Below are 18,032 nucleotides of genomic sequence, written 5' to 3' on the forward strand. Positions count from 1 at the left end.
AACAAACAAAAACTAGTCAGAGTGAAACACTCAATTGCAGAGGAATTCCACGGATTCCTGTGCAAGAATTGAGGAAGAAAGTTGAATTTTGACCCTTCGTAAGGGTTCGAGTGAAATACATTTCTAATTTCCTGTTTTTTTTCAGAATTCCAAGTTTGTTCTGGACAAACTTCAACAAACAAAAACTAGTCAGAGTGAAACACTCAATTGCAGAGGAATTCCACGGATTCCTGTGCAAGAATTAAGGAATAAAGTTGAATTTTGACCCTTTTAAGGGTTCGAAGTGAAATACATTTCTAATTTCCTGTTTTTTTTTTCAGAATTCCGAATTTGTTCTGGACAAACTTCAACAAACAGAACTAGTCATAGTGAAACACCCACTTGCAGAGGAATTCCACGGTTTCCTGTGCAAGAATTAATGAAGAAAGTTGAATTTTGACCCTTTGCAAGGGTTCGGAGTGAAATACATTTCTAATTTCCTGTTTTTTTTTCAGAATTCCAAGTTTGTTCTGGACAAACTTCAACAAACAAAAACTAGTCAGAGTGAAACACTCAATTGCAGAGGAATTCCACGGATTCCTGTGCAAGAATTGAGGGAGAAAGTTGCACTTTGACCCTTCGTAAAGGTTTGAATTGAAATGCATTTCTAATTTCCTGTTTTTTTTCAGATTTCCGAATTTGTTCTGGACAAACTTCAACAAAAAGAACTAGTCAGAGTGAAACACTCAATTGCAGAGGAATTCCGCGGATTCCTGTGCAAGAATTCAGGAATAAAGTTGAATTTTGACTCTTCGTAAGGGTTCGAAGTGAAATGCATTTTTAATTTCCTGTTTTTTTTTCAGAATTCCAAGTTTGTTCTGGACAAACTTCAACAAACATAAACTAGTCAGAGTGAAACACCCAATTGCAGAGGAATTCCGCGGATTCCTGTGCAAGAATTGATGAAGAAAGTTGAATTTTGACCCTTCGTAAGGGTTCGAAGTGAAATACATTTCTAATTTCCTGTTTTTTTTTTCAGAATTCCAAGTTCGTTCTGGACAAACTTCAACAAACAAAAACTAGTCAGAGTGAAACACCCAATTGCAGAGGAATTCCGCGGATTCCTGTGCAAGAATTCAGGAATAAAGTTGAATTTTGACCCTTCGTAAGGGTTGGAAGTGAAATACATTTCTAATTTCCTGTTTTTTTTCAGATTTCCGAATTTGTTCTGGACAAACTTCAACAAAAAGAACTAGTCAGAGTGAATCACTCAATCGCAGAGGAATTCTACGGATTCCTGTGCAAGAATTCAGGAAGAAAGTTGAATTTTGACCCTTCGTTAGGGTTAGAAGTGAAATACATTTCTAATTTCCTGTTTTTTTTCAGATTTCCGAATTTGTTCTGGACAAACTTCAACAAAAAGAACTAGTCATAGTGAAACACCCACTTGGAGAGGAATTCCGCGGATTCCTGTGCAAGAATTGAGGAAGAAAGTTGAATTTTGACCCTTCGTAAGGGTTCGAATTGAAATACATTTCTAATTTCCTGTTTTTTTTTTCAGATTTCCGAATTTGTTCTGGACAAATTCCAACAAAAAACTAGTCAGAGTGAAACACTCAATTGCAGAGGAATTGCACTCATTCCTGTGCAAGAATTGAGGAAGAAAGTTGAATTTGGACCCTTCGTAAGGGTTCGAAGTGAAATACATTTCTAATTTCCTGTTTTTTTTCAGATTTCCGAATTTGTTCTGGACAAACTTCAACAAAAAGAACTATAGTCAGAGTGAAACACCCAATTGCAGAGGAATTCCACGGATTCCTGTGCAAGAATTCAGGAAGAAAGTTAAATTTTGACCCTTCGTAAGGGTTCGAAGTGAAATACATTTCTAATTTCCTGTTTTTTTTCAGATTTCCGAATTTGTTCTGGACAAACTTCACCAAAAAGAACTAGTCATAGTGAAACACTCAATCGCAGAGGAATTCCACGGATTCCTGTGCAAGAATTGAGGGAGAAAGTTGAACTTTGACCCTTCGTAAAGGTTCGAATTGAAATGCATTTCTAATTTCCGTTTTTTTTCAGATTTCCGAATTTGTTCTGGACAAATTTCAACAAAAAAACCTAGTCAGAGTTAAACACTCAATTGCAGAGGAATTCCACGGATTCCTGTGCAAGAATTCAGGAAGAAAGTTGAATTTTGACCCTTCTTAAGGGTTCGAATTGAAATACATTTCTAATTTCCTGTTTTTTTTTCAGAATTTCAAATTTGTTCTGGACAAACTTCAACCAAACAAGCCAGTCAGAGTGAAACACTCAATTGCAGAGGAATTCCACGGATTTCTGTGCAAGAATTGAGGAAGTAAGTTGAATTTTGACCTAGATTTGGACCCTTTCTAAGGGTTCGAGGTGAAATACTTTTCTCATTTCATGTTTTTTTAGAATTCCGAATTTGTTCTGGACAAACTTCAACAAGAAAAGTGAAACATTCAAGTACGGAGGAATTCCACGGATTCTTGCGCAAGTAAGTTGAATTTTGACCCTTTCTAAGGGTTCGAGGTGAAATACATTTCTGATTCCAAGAATTGGTTTTCTTTAATTAATTGACTATTGCGATTATACTGACACAAAACCAGCATAATTATGCTAAATTAAATGCAATAAGAGGGTTTGAATTTTGCGATGAGTTCACAAAATTGTGAGCGTTACAATGACACAATTCCAAGACGAAACGGCTCAATTACTTCGACAGTTTAAAATTGTCTTAATTTTTAGTTTGTAGCGATTAATTTTTCTTGAATTAACAAATTTAAACCGGCGCGGCGTACAGAACCACAACACAATTTTTGCTTTCGTGCCTAATTAGAAGCAATTAGGCTTGGTATTTTCATTATTAATTAATTATATAATTCCTACCCAAAACGATACAGTTACAACAAGTAATTACAAGTTAAAAATTAAGCACATAATAGCGATAACCCAAAATCAACAACAAATTAATTGTAACAAAATGCAAACTTAACAAAATTGCGAATTGGTAGGTGTGACTTAAGAAAATCAAACGAAAATGTAATTGAAATTATTTTGGATGGTGCATCGTGATTGAAACGAGTTTTCCAGCCACGCTTGCGGCGAATTTGTACTTTTTTTTTGGGAAATTTTGACTAATAATTAGCACAACACACCAAACAAAAAAGACTTGCCAATAAATAACAAATGAAAAATGTGTGCTGGAAACTATACTTTTCGCTTAAAAATTGCAACATATACACCACCCAATTTTCACTTTCTCGCGCCTTCGAAGCGGCGGCGCCGAGAAAGGAACATAACCCAACACCAAAAACTTAAAAGTACCCAAAAAATAATAAAAAATTGTGTTTTACATACATGGCTTACTTTGGAGGTGTGCGTTCTTAGGCTCGACTCGGTCGCGAAACCCTTGCCGCATATGTTACAGTGAAATGGACGATTTTTCGATCTTTCTACTTGAGCGTCGTGATTTCTAAGGTGCTGCTGTAAATTTGATAGCTGTATGAACGCGCGCCCGCACTCGGGCAGATGGCATTTGTAAGGACGTTCACCTGAAACAAAAAAAAGGAAGATTGATTACAGTCTCACAAGGCACGCTGCCCGATGCGATCAAAGGTGCGGAGATCTCGACCCTTTTTACTGTCGTAGAGGAACTTACCGCACGTTTTGGGTTTATTTGAAATTTGTCCCTCTATCTTCGAACGATTGACTAAATCAGAAAACTACTTCAGTATACGATCTCGAATGCCGTAGGCTAAGGCGTGAAACGCGGAAAGAACTGACAGAAAAAGGTCGAATTCGTACCGCGATTTAACTACTTGCTTATAGATAGTTTTAGTTTAACCTACAAACACAGTTCAGTGAAGCCAAGAAGGGGGTACTGTAATGGAGCTCCCTTTTGGAATGTTTGAATCGTGTAAGTCCGAAACCATAGATTTTTCCATACCGAACGTCCAGACAGATGGACGGAATTCACGTTTAAAAAATTCAATAAATCACACGTAGTGATAATTTGAAGCATTTATATTCACTAATCGCATAATCTGCAAGAATTGTCGTTTAGAAACAAGTGCGTTTCATTCCACAATTTGTACAGTGGAAATAGGCTCACCAGAGACTCTTTCATTTCTATCAACATGTATCTTCTATCAACATGTATCTTAAAACCTAACCTAAGATTTTCAGTGAAATGTCGCTTTCGCTTTCGTGTTTTTTTGGTATTTTTTGATAATTTCAAAAATCATACACGGGCCAAATTAACTCGCAATTCATTGCTTTGCAAGTTTGTCTCAGTACACAATCCTATCCCCCCAATGTTTTATTTCGACAACTTTATTCATCAGAATGTTTTGTGCTAATGTGCTAACATTATGCTATGCATACAAATTTGTCTGCTAAAAGAATTTCTAAAAAAGTTAAACTTATAGATCAAAATTCAGTTTGACTCTCCGCCATTGGGCGTTAATGTTTCACACATTTGAGTCGCTATGGGACGAATATATGACTACATGTGGGACAATGCAACAGAAGACTTATCTCATCCTTCTGTGTGTTGGGGGTACACCATTCTCCCCAGACCCTCGGATGCGTCGCTCTACCCATACAATAGTGAATATTGGTTTATTATTTTGTAGTATCCCTATCTGAGATAAATGAAGCATGACCATGTTGGGGGGAATGTAGCACCCGGGGGTATGGAATACCCCCGCAGTTGTGCGGGATATTGGATACCTATCCCAAAAGCAACTGTCATTGTAGTTTTCGGGAAAAAAAGAATTAAACTCCTTCTGTGTGCTGGGAAGTGTTTCTATACCCCCCCCCCAACCTCCGGTGCGACGCTCACCCCCCCCCCCCACCTAATTACCACAATGAACATGGTTTATTATCTATTTTGTAGGAAGTATTATGAATTGTCCTTTCTGCAGATAAATTGCATACAAAAAGTTCTAAGGGCTGAACATTTTGGGAGGAAACGTAGCACGGGGGTCTGGGGGGTATGGAATACCCCCCAGCTGTACGGGACGAATTGAATGGCCCTATCCCACAAGCAACTGTCATTGTAGTTTTCGGAAAAAAAAGAATTAACTCCTTCCGTGTGCTGGGAAGTATTCCATACCCCCCCGACCCCCCAGTGCGACGCTCTCCCTCCACATAATTACCACAATGACCATGGTTATTATTATTTTGTAGGAAGTATCATGAAATTGTCCTTTTCTGAGATAAATTGCATACACAAAAGTTCTAAGGGCTGAACATTTTGGGAGGAACGTAGCACCGGGGGGTCTGGGGGGTATTCCAATACCCCCCAGCTGTACGGGAGAATTGATGACCCTATCCCACAAGCAACTGTCATTGTAGTTTTCGAGAAAAGGTATTTGATTCCTTCTGTTGTTCTTTGCTGGGCGTCATCGAATTTTACTTTTTTTCCTCGGTAACATTTTTTTTAAACAAAACGTTAAGAAAGCCCAGAAGTCGGATTCTGCAAAATGAAAATTCGATTTTCAACAGAAAATTGGTTTATACAAATACATTCTTGTGGGTAATAGAGGTAGAGTAATTGATGGCTATACCTACCTTTGTTTTCGGTGGTCACCAGGGGCGGACTGGCCCGGGGGGGCGGGTGGCGATTGCCACCTGGCCTGTACGTCATAATGGCCCGTTGGAAATTTATAAGTATGTGCTGTATTTAGTTTATTGCACTATTAATAAGTTATTAACACGTTTCTCTAATTGGGGTTGATGTTAGGTTGTTAAAAAATTAAAAAATTCTGTTTTAATTGAAGTGTTTTACTATGAATTTATCATTTTTTGTCGTAGCATGAAAGTGATGAAATACCATGATAGGCGACGCGCCTCGTTTGGTTTGTATATTTTGTTACTTTTAATTATCAGCTGCAATTTTAAAAAAACCTGTATTGCAATTGATTTCCGAAAAAGGAGTACTTTAAAATGAAGCAAAAAATGTTTTTGTGGTGCACCGCAGAGCTACCCCCCGCCACCTACATTACTACACTAATACTTTAATGGCCCGTAACCTATGCAATTCCACCTGGCCCGCCCCTGACTAGAAACCAATTTCGAAAGAAAATTCAAAGGGCTGTAACTTTTGAACTAGTGGCCCAATCTTGAAACTGTTTGAAATTATCGATTCTACAGGTCACATTCTATAAGAAAATTTTTTTCCGGGTCGAGCTGAGACAATTTTTTTTTTCCGGGGCTCAAAAAAAGGCAGTGTATAACCTTCCTTTTTTACCAAAAATTGACTGCACCAAAATTTCTCGGGAAAACACTTTTTCTTATTAATTTTGGTGCGTAGAATCTAAAACAATTCGTACTTTTTCGATCAGACTTCTCAATCAAAAGTTATAGACTAGAAACCAATTTCGAAAGAAAATTCAAAGGGCTGTAACTTTTGAACTAGTAGCGCAATCTTGGAACTGTTTGAAATTATGGATTCTACAGGCCACATTCTATAAGAAAATTTTTTTTCCGGGTCGATCTGAGACAATTTTTTTTTTCGGGCTCAAAAAAAGGCAGTGTATAACCTTCCTTTTTTACCAAAAATCGACTGCACCAAAATTTCTCGGGAAAACACTTTTTCTTATTAATTTTGGTGCGTAGAATCCAAAACAAATCGCACTTTTTCGATCGGACGTCTCAATCAAAAGTTTTAATTTTATTATCAGCTGCAATTAAAAAAAAACTGTATTGTAATTGATTTCCGAAAAAGGAGTACTAAAATGAAGCAAAAAAATGTTTTTGTGGTGCACCGCAAGAGCTACCCCCCCCCCCCACCCCACCTTCATTACTACACTAATACTTTAATGGCCCGTAACCTATGCAATTCCACCTGGCCCGTAAGTACCCAGTCCGCCCCTGGTGGTCACACAGGTCTACAGGCCAAAATGTATCAGAAATGGTCTCTGATCGATCTGAAAGCGCTTTTGATGATCGTCTCCACTCTCCAACTCCAGTTTTGAAAACACTTCAAAGCCCTTCTAGAGATTAGCACCTCTAAATTGATTTGAAGAGTCTTAAACGTCCATTGCGAATCCTTCGGAGTCATTTAAGGGACTAGTCTCCAAGAGTTCGCTGAAACTCCTTTTGATTGTCGGTTTTTGTTGAAATTAACTTATTTTATGCTATTTTTTTGTAATTTTAAATTTCATAGGCAATTAATTACGTTACAACTTTGTCGCAGTTGAAAGTCAGAAAACCTAATGTTCTTTTTCCACCTTCCTCAACTTTTTCCATCAGTTGGCAACACTGTGAAGTTGGGCAACTTTTATATTTCGAAAATCTTTTTTCCTTGTGTGCTAACTGTGTGCTACCGCAGATATACCATAGATTTACGTATATCTGTGGTGCTACATTGTTGTATTATAGGTACGAATTTTTCTGATAAAGGAATTTTTGACTAAGTTAAGTTTTACAATCAAATTATTTTGTGCTATCTGTTTGCTAATTTTAAAAGTGATGCAAGTGCCAATGCGATTCGTCACGGTGCACAGTTAGAAATGTTTTTTATCCGTTTGTCACAACTTTATTCGTCAGTTGGCAACACCCTGGAATTTTGGCTATTTTTATATTTTAAAAAAAATTTTGTGCTAATTCAGTGCTACAAAATGCAATAAAATTATTTTATGCTATTTAAATCAGCTTAAAATGTGTCGTCCAAAACTAGGTCATTTTGTATCTGAAATCAGAATTTTTGATGACGGTTGAAAAACATTGTGCAGAGTGTACGTCATTGAAATGATCCCACATGTCTATTTAATAATATGAATGATGCCACACAAAAAATTAATTTCCACATTCGATATGCAGTAGGCGCTGGTCTATTTAATTTACTTTCTTCGTAGTTACTCTTTTTTTTTCAATGCAGCCCTTGCAAGCAGATGCTCCGGCATAATTTAAGGGTTACGCTTGACCATATGTACACAAAACGCGAGGCGCGCGAGAGAAAAAAAATCCAAACGCATCGCAATCAAAGACGTCCGACTTTCCCTTCGCACGATCCCCAACCCCCTCGCTCTCATCAATATTCCGTCCGATAAAAGTAATAACTCTTTTATTAAAAATATGTCGCCGAATTTCTTCAATCAAAAACTTTCATTATTTTTATTAAATTGATCGTGAAATTTTTTTCCGCTTAAAAAAGGGCGATTTAAAAGGGTTAAATTGGGAAAAAATTAAAAGCCGTTAAACGTCTTTCTTTTTTTTTATACGGATCGCGATGAGTAAAGAGGAGCATATGTTTGATAGGGTCCTTTTTTTTACTGTGAATGCGTACGATTGTTTTTCCTTTTTGTTTATTCAACCCTTTTTCTTTAAGGACGTTGAAATTTATATATTGTTGGTTTTAAACACATTGCATTATTATTGTCGTAATTTGCATACAACACACGCTTCGATCGGCTCGAAAATTTATCTATTTCCTCTAGCTTGTTTATGTCCTCATTTAAAAAACGGACCGAAATATAAAAAAAAATCCACGCGTTTAAATCTGACGGGGTTAAAAAAACCATGTGTTACATTTAATAATGATAGGTATGTTGCGAGAGGAATGATTTTTTTAAGTGGCGGTTTTAAAGGAATAATGAAGGAAGTAGTCTCTTTGGACGACGGCGAACTGTGCAGCAGGTGCGTATCGTTTCAATTTTGAAACAATGTCGGGGTTAAATACGCTTTGTAGTGGGTGTCGTACGTTACAAGGAAGGGCAAGGTGCATTCGCTTTCATGTAAAAATAAAAACAAAAACTAATTATTCCACTACATATACCACATGTTCGTTCCATTTATTACTATTCAAAAGGGATTTTTTTTTTAATTGTACCATTAATCGTCCCTTATAAAGCGCTAATTATACGTTGACGGTCGAAAAAATCGTACGCAATTGATCGAAATAGCGATAGCTCAGTTTTCGGCTCACGTGCCAAAAATGTTTGTCCGTGCGATGTTTGGGTGCACCTTGCGCAAAGTTTTGTTTATCAAAACACGGACAGGTAAAAACGACCCATCGTGGAATTGTCCTTCTGGACCAGCATCAACTTCTCGCACTGCACTTTGTAGAATACCTTTGAAGTCGATTGTTAAATGGTTTCAAACGCTTTTATAGACTCTTGGAGTTTAGTCCCTTAGGTTACCTTTAAGATTCTTCAAATCCATCTAGAGGTGGGTCCGTTAACTTGGCCCCCCCACTGAGAGATTTCATAGTCGTATTATTTTGAAATGAATGCGCTCATATGCGCCACCGATAATAACTCTTGCGCCATTATCGTTTTTTAGAAATCCGAAAAAACATTTGGGGGGGCCAAGTGAACGTAGCCCCCCCCCAGTACGTATTTTGTCCCTTGTAACTAGGTCACCTGATACATTTGGTTATGCGCTCAATTGCGCCACTTGAATTAAAGCTAGCGCCATTACGGTTAAGCCGTGACAAATTTTCAAAAAGTGGGGGGCCAACTTAACGTTCTTAAAAATTACTTTTTTTAACATCTTTTCATACGAAATTGTACTCTCAGGTATGCGCTGAAATGTGCCGTAAAAAGATATCTTTGCGCCATTATTGTTTTTTGGTTATCCTTAAATATATTTGGGGGGGGGGGGCAAGTGAACTAAAATTCGAAAACGCCCAACAAAGAACAACTTGATAACACATTTCCTACATAACCATCAGTACCCTCATAATGGTTAAATAGAAATTGCAATGAAACTGCCGTATTCCATACCCCCCAGACCCCCCGGTGACACAATCGTCACAACTACTTCTTTGGAAAAGAGAGATATGATCATTTCTCCACCAAAAAAATCATGATAGTCCTCGAGGCTGAACGTTTTGTTAAAGAAAATGTTACCGGGAGGTCTGGGAGGGTATGGAATACCCCCCAGCAGAAAGAAAAGTAAAATTCGAAAACGCCCAACAAAGAACAACTTCCTACATAACCATCAGTACCCTCATGATGGTTAAGTAGAAATGGCAATGGAACTGTCGTATACTGGGGGGGTATTCCATACCCCCCAGACCCCCATGTGACACATTCGTCACAACAACTTCTTTGGAAATGAGAGATATGATAATTTCTTCACAAAAAAATCATGATAGTCCTCGAGGCTGAACGTTTTGTTAAAGAAAATGTTACCGGGAGGTCTGGGAGGGAATGGAATACCCCCCAGCAGAAAGAAAAGTAAAATTCGAAAACGCCCAACAAAGAACAACTTGATAACACATTTCCTACATAACCATCAGTACCCTCATAATGGTTAAATAGAAATTGCAATGAAACTGTCGTATACTGGGGGGTATTCCATACCCCCCAGACCCCCCGGTGACACAATCGTCACAACTACTTCTTTGGAAAAGAGAGATATGATCATTTCTCCACCAAAAAATCATGATAGTCCTCGAGGCTGAACGTTTTGTTAAAGAAAATGTTACCGGGAGTCTGGGAGGGTATGGAATACCCCCCAGCAGAAAGAAAAGTAAAATTCGAAAACGCCCAACAAAGAACAACTTTATAACACATTTCCTACATAACCATCAGTACACTCATGATGGTTAAGTAGAAATGGCAATGGAACTATCGTATACTGGGGGGTATTCCATACCCCCCAGACCCCCCGGTGACACAATCGTCACAACTACTTCTTTGGAAATGAGAGATATGATAATTTCTTCACAAAAAAATCATGATAGTCCTCTAGGCTGAACGTTTTGTTAAAGAAAATGTTACCGGGAGATCGGGGGGGGGGGGGGGTATGGAATACCCCCCAGCAGAGGGAAAAGGAAAATTCGATAACGCCCGGCAAAGAACAACTTGATAACACACTTCCCACATGACCAACAGTACCCTCATGATGGTTAAATAGAAATGGTAATGAAACTGTCGGATACTGGGGGGTATTCCATACCCCCCAGACCCCCCGGTGACACAATCGTCACAACTACTTCTTTGGAAATGAGAGATATAATTTCTTCACAAAAAAATCATGATTGTCCTCGAGGCTGAACGTTTTATTAAAGAAAATGTTACCGGGAGGTCTGGGAGGGTATGGTATACCCCCCCCAGCAGAAAGAAAAGTAAAATTCGAAAACGCCCAACAAAGAACAACTTGATAACACATTTCCTACATAACCATCAGTACCCTCATGATGGTTAAGTAGAAATGGCAATGGAACTATCGTATACTGGGGGGTATTCCATACCCCCCAGACCCCCCGGTGACACAATCGTCACAACTACTTCTTTGGAAAAGAGAGATATGATCATTTCTCCACCAAAAAATCATGATAGTCCTCGAGGCTGAACGTTTTGTTAAAGAAAATGTTACCGGGAGTCTGGGAGGGTATGGAATACCCCCCAGCAGAAAGAAAAGTAAAATTCGAAAACGCCCAACAAAGAACAACTTTATAACACATTTCCTACATAACCATCAGTACACTCATGATGGTTAAGTAGAAATGGCAATGGAACTATCGTATACTGGGGGGTATTCCATACCCCCCAGACCCCCCGGTGACACAATCGTCACAACTACTTCTTTGGAAATGAGAGATATGATAATTTCTTCACAAAAAAATCATGATAGTCCTCTAGGCTGAACGTTTTGTTAAAGAAAATGGGGGGGGGGGGGGGGTATGGAATACCCCCCAGCAGAGGGAAAAGGAAAATTCGATAACGCCCGGCAAAGAACAACTTGATAACACACTTCCCACATGACCAACAGTACCCTCATGATGGTTAAATAGAAATGGTAATGAAACTGTCGGATACTGGGGGGTATTCCATACCCCCCAGACCCCCCGGTGACACAATCGTCACAACTACTTCTTTGGAAATGAGAGATATAATTTCTTCACAAAAAAATCATGATTGTCCTCGAGGCTGAACGTTTTATTAAAGAAAATGTTACCGGGAGGTCTGGGAGGGTATGGTATACCCCCCCCAGCAGAAAGAAAAGTAAAATTCGAAAACGCCCAACAAAGAACAACTTGATAACACATTTCCTACATAACCATCAGTACCCTCATGATGGTTAAGTAGAAATGGCAATGGAACTATCGTATACTGGGGGGTATTCCATACCCCCCAGACCCCCCGGTGACACATTCGTCACAACTACTTCTTTGGAAATGAGAGATATGATAATTTCTTCACACAAAAATCATGATAGTCCTCCAGGCTGAACGGTTTGTTAAAGAAAATGTTACCGGGAGATCTGGGGGGGTATGGAATACCCCCCAGCAGAGGGAAAAGGAAAATTCGATAACGCCCGGCAAAGAACAACTTGATAACACACTTCCCACATAATGACATAACCACCAGTACCCTCATGATGGTTAAATAGAAATGGTAATGAAACTGCCGTATACTGGGGGGGTATTCCATACCCCCCAGACCCCCCGGTGACACAATCGTCACAACTACTTCTTTGGAAAAGAGAGATATGATAATTTCTCCACCAAAAAATCGTGATAGTCCTCCAGGCTGAACGTTTTGTTGAAAAAAATTTTACCGGGGGGGTCTGGGGTTTTTTGTTTGCAAAAATATACTATACAGAGTGTTGAAAAGGAGTTGTTATTTCTAAGATTGCGGGCCTGCACATTTTTAGAGTTTGATAGTTAATTAATAATCTTCCGTCTGATCGTCAACCTGTAAATGTTCGTAAAATTGCTATACAGAGTGGTTAAAAAAAGTTATTGATATCCCCAAGATAGCGAGGTTGTACATTTTTAGAAATTGATAATTGTTTAACGTAGTGCATCACTAAATTCGTCCGTCCGGTTATCAATCTGTCCAACTTTTTCTTTGAAACATTTTTACAAGCCATTATTATACAGAGTGTTTTAAAAAACTGTTCCTATCCCAAAGATTGCGAGCTTTCACATTTCTAAAACTTGATAATTGTTTCGCATGATCCGTCTGATCCTCAATCTGACCAACTTTTTGTTTCAAAAATTTGCGCTAGAATATACTATACATAGTGTCTCAAAAAAGTTATCACTATCCCTAAGAATACGAGCTGGCACATTTGTAGAAATTGATAATTGTTTCACATAAGGCAGCACTACATTATCCCGCCTGATCGTCAACCTGTCCAACTTTTACTGTTTCCAAAATTTTTACAAGAGGTTACTATACAGAGTGTTTCAAGAAAGGTAGATGCTATCCCCAAGTGTGCGAGCTTGCACATTTCCAGAAATTGATGCATCACTAAATTCTTCGGTCTGATCGTCAACCTGTCTAACTTTCTGTTTTCAAAATTTGCGCGTGAAATTGCTACACAGAGTGTTTTTAAAAAAATGTACTGATATCACCAAGATAGCGAGTCTGTACATTTTTAGAAATTGATAATGTTACATAGTGCATCACTAAATTCGTCCGTTCGTTCATCAATCTGTCCAACTTTTTCTTTGAAACATTTTTACAAGCCATTATTATACGGAGTGTTTCAAAAAATCTGTTGCTATCACCAAGATTGCGAGCTTTCACATTTCTAAAACTTGATAATTGTTTCACACGATCCGTCTGGTCCTCAATCGGTCCAACTTTTTGTTTGAAAAATTTGCGCTAGAATATAATATACATGGTGTTTCAAAAAAAGTTATCACTATCCCTAAGAGTGCGAGCTGGCACATTTGTAGAAATTGATAATTGTTTCATATAATGCATCACTAAATTATCCCGCCTGATCGTCCAACTTTTATTGTGTTAAAAATGTTTGCAAGAAATTACTATACATAGTGTTTCAAAAAAGGCATCCCCAACCCTAGGTATCCCTAAGACTACGAGCTTGCACCTTTCTAAAATCGATAATTGTTTGACATTATGTACACTAAGTTCTTCCCTCTGGTCGTCAATCTATCCAATTTTACTTCAAACATTTTTGCAAGAACTATACCGAGTGTTTCAAGAAAATGCTATCCCCAAGTTTGCGGGCTTGCACACTTTTAGAAATTGATACATCACTAAATTTTCACGTCTGGTTATTAATTTGTCCAATTTTTTTGTTTCAAAAATGTGTGCAAAGATTACTATACAGAATGTTTCAAAAGAATTGTTCCCATCTCGAAGATTACGAACTTGCACATTTCTAGAAATTGATGCATCACGCCATTTTTACGTTTGGTCGTCATTCTGTCCAACGTTTTGTCCCACAAATTTGTGCCAAACATTAAGATACAGAGTGTTTGAAAAAAAGTTGTTTGTATTCCTACGATTGCGAGCGTGTACATACTACGCGTGTGTTAGTTTCAAACATTACAGTGTGTTATCGCTCTGAATGTTGGAGTTTACTATACAGGGCGTTTACAATCGTAACGTGTACAGGGGGGTATTCCGTACCCACCAAACCCCCCCGTGATATATTCTTCGCACTACCTCTTTGGAGTGGAGGATATGATCATTTTTTCACAAAAAAACCATTCGATACCGCCCATGAAAGAATCATAGGTTATATAGGAAATCAAGTTCCTTTTTGCTGTGCCTGTTTTATCCATACACCCCCTCCCCCAGACCCCCCGGTGACACATTCTTCACAACTATTTCTTTGAAGAAAATGATCATTTCTCCACACAAAAATCATGAGAGTCCTCTAAGCAGAATGTTTTGTTGAAAAAAATGTTACCGGGGGATCTGGGGGGGGGGGGGGTTGTTCCAAAAATTACTATACATAGTGTTTCAAAAGGGTTATTGTTATTTCTAAGATTGCGAGCTTGCGCATTTCTCGAAATTGATAATTGTTTCACGTTTCCGTCTGACCGTCAATCTCTCCAACTTTTACTGGATAAAAATTTTAATAGGAAATTACTATACGGAGTGTTTAAAAAAGGTGGTTGCTAACTATCCTCAAGACTGTGAGATTGTACAAGAAATTTATAATTTGTTTTACATTGTGTCACTAAACCCTTCCGTCTGATGACTAATCTGTCCAACGTTTTATTCCAAAAATGTGCGTATGGAATTACCATACAGAGTGTTTCAAAAAAAGTTGTTGCTATGTGCGAGCTTGCGCATTTGTAGAAATTGATAATGGTTATACGTGATGCATCACTATATTCTTCCCTCTGGTCGTTAATCTCTCCAGCTTCTGATTTTTTACACTAATATACTATACAGAGTGTTTACAAAAAGAACCCGCAAAATTGCTAACTTGTACATTTGCGGATATTGTTTCACATGATGCATCGCCAAATGCTTCCGCCTGGTCTGTCCAACGTTTTGTTCCAACAATTTTTACAGGAATTTACTATACGGAGTGTTTAAAAAAAAGCCGTTACTATCCGTAACATTACGAGCATTTGTAGAAATTGTTTCAAATGGTGTATTCGTCTGGTAGTCTATCTGTCCAACTTTTTATTTCAAATTTTTTTACAAGAAAGTACTATACAGAGTGTTTAAAAAAAAGTTGTTACTATTGCGGCCTTGCACGTCAAATTGACAATTGTTTTTCATGTTGCATCACTAAATTCTTCCGTCTGGTCGTCATTCTGCTCAACTTTTTGTTCCAAAAATTTGCGCAAAAATTACTATACAGAGTGTTGAAAAAAAGTGCGAGCTTGTATCTTACATGCATCAACTTTTGGTTTGAACAATTTGTACAAGACATTACTGTACAGAGTGTTTCAAAAAAAAAGTTATTGCTATTGCTACGATTGCGAACGCATTTTTTAGAAATTGATCTACATGATGCGCGTGTGTTAATTTCAAACAATACAGGGTGGGCTCGCGCTGATTCTTGCAATTTAGTATACAGGGCGTTTCAAACCGTTTCGAAAACGCTATCAAGCGCGATTTTTCCCACGTAAACGTCTTCAATGTTGTAACTGACCCGTGTACGTTATAATTAAGTTTTACTGAGAAAAAGAGGACCGCGGCCGAAAGGCGTACCTCGCGTTCCGCAAATAATTGTAATTATCCGTGGGGTAATGTATGTAATTTCTCCTTATAGGCAAATAACGCACCTGTTTTCCGTCAAAAGTTGCCAAATCGTAGCCGTCGCCGCCGTCTCGATCTAACGGGACAACTTTCAACCCCTTCGCGAATTATAATTCGTATCCGTGCCATAAATTCGAAAGACAGCAAAAAAAGATGGGATTTTTGGCAGGATCGTAAAGTACAGCCGAGTGAGCACCGTCGAATTTCTTTCGGATCATTATCTTCGCGAAAGAAGTCGGCTCGTAAAAAAACCATGGCGCCGGTGGTTAACGCGAAAAAAAATGACGTCATATAATAATTAAATCAATAGATATTATGTTATTTCATTGCAGCCAAGTCTATGATAACCTTCGCCTCGAAAAAATTCGAACGAGCGACGTCAGTTTATTTTAGTTATAAAACTCGTGATCTTTAAACCGCGGCGATTACGCAAAATTTTTCCAAATCGCTCGAATTTCCAATATGGCCGATTGCAGTTAGTTGCATTTAGATTCGTATATGTAGGGTGCATCACCATGTGTATGGAGGTGGGTGGGAACATAATCAAGAGGGTGAGATTACATGCATGTGATATATGCATTGTAGGCGGGGTTCTGCCTATGTACAAACCGATGGAATTCAATATTGTGCTGTTTTGGACCCGTCGAAAATTTACAATTCCGATCGAATTGGCGCGCGTTCGCAAAAATGTTTATTTAATCGAACCCCGCCCGATCGCAATAATTAATAATAAATTTAGTTTCGTTTTGCGGTTCGCACTCGTCGATGCGATGCGTTTTTATGCTAATTGGACGTAATTATCGTTTTACGCTCGACCGCCGGTAAAATTACACTTCGTCAATCTAATTTTGCGGGAAAGAGTCCCGTTTCGCGCGCAACGCCCAAGTTTTGGTCACACTTGCATATTTTCGCATATTTTCTTCTTTCTAAACATATTTTATACCAATTTCGTAGTACACTTTCAGTATTCCCACTATAAACGAAAGGAAAATGCTTTTCCAGATGAAAATTTTATGTCCGTCAATTGCAAAACCTTTGTTGAAATTTAGAAACGGCGTATTTTCAGTAAGTTGCAATCAGTAGCAAAGTTTCACTAAACTTGGCACTGATTAATTTGAATAGTATGTGCGATATGCGTATATTACATTGAAAAAGATTATGCTTCTAGTTACCACTAGGTTTTCCAATTGCATATTTTCGCATATTTTCTCCCTAAGCATATTTTGTACCAGTTACGTACCACACTTTTACTTATCAAACGACAAACGGTATAAAAATGCTCTCTCAGATGAAAATTTCAAGCTTGTCAATTGCGAAACCTTTAATCAAATTTAAACTCTACGTATTTTTGCGTACTTCACTTCCGAATGTGTCTGCATACATTTGCATATTCGATTAGGCGCCTCTGTATGAAAAAAATCATTTAAAATCAGTCGCATACTTGCACCAAACTTGCTACTGATTAACTTCTTCTGACCTGAGCAGAGATCGTTGCGTACTTCGCTTCCAAATGCGTCTGCATACATTTGCATATTCGATTACGCTATGAAAAAAAATTACTTAAAATCAGTCGCATACTTGCCCCAAACTTGCTACTGATTAACTTCACGTCACCTAAGTACTTACTTAGCTTGCAAATGTATCTGCATACATTCGCATATTCAATTAGGCATCATTGAATAAAAAAAACCTTTCTGCAGTTTGCACGCTTTACAACAACAAAAATGTTCAACTAACCCATTCAAATTTCCCTTAAATATAGATTTTAGATTCGCATATTTTTGCATATTATGTTTCCAAATATGTGTTCGTCAGTTACGTTGATGAAACTCAGATTTACTATACTCGGGGCACGCTGATAAGTTGACGTACGTACTTTAACTACGTTTTTTCGGGATCAAAATGAAACTGTTTGCATATTATTAGAAAATGAGATTTCTGGGCTGTGGTCTATACTCTAAAAGATGTATACTAATAGCACATATTTATACATGATTTAATTTCAGTGAAATTGACTTGATTGAGTTACAAATGGGTTGTTCGTTTGCATATTTTGCTTTAACATACACAGTTCTTTTGTACGTGGACTCG

The 18,032-nt window shown here is 38.0% G+C and overlaps 1 protein-coding gene across 1 annotated transcript in view; it reads right to left on the bottom strand.

Moving 5' to 3' along the window:
• Window positions 1-18,032, bottom strand: part of LOC116161725 (myoneurin) — a gene marked incomplete in the record, with an annotated part of 113,269 nt that overhangs the window by 34,816 nt on the left and 60,421 nt on the right. Inside the window, 2 exon segments of the mRNA XM_031475180.1 lie at window positions 3,361-3,554; window positions 3,662-3,712. Coding sequence (XP_031331040.1) covers window positions 3,361-3,554; window positions 3,662-3,712 — 245 coding nt within the window.

Source organism: Photinus pyralis, unplaced genomic scaffold, assembly GCF_008802855.1.
Source record: "Photinus pyralis isolate 1611_PpyrPB1 unplaced genomic scaffold, Ppyr1.3 Ppyr1.4_LG10, whole genome shotgun sequence".
NCBI classification, from domain to species: Eukaryota; Metazoa; Arthropoda; class Insecta; order Coleoptera; family Lampyridae; genus Photinus; species Photinus pyralis.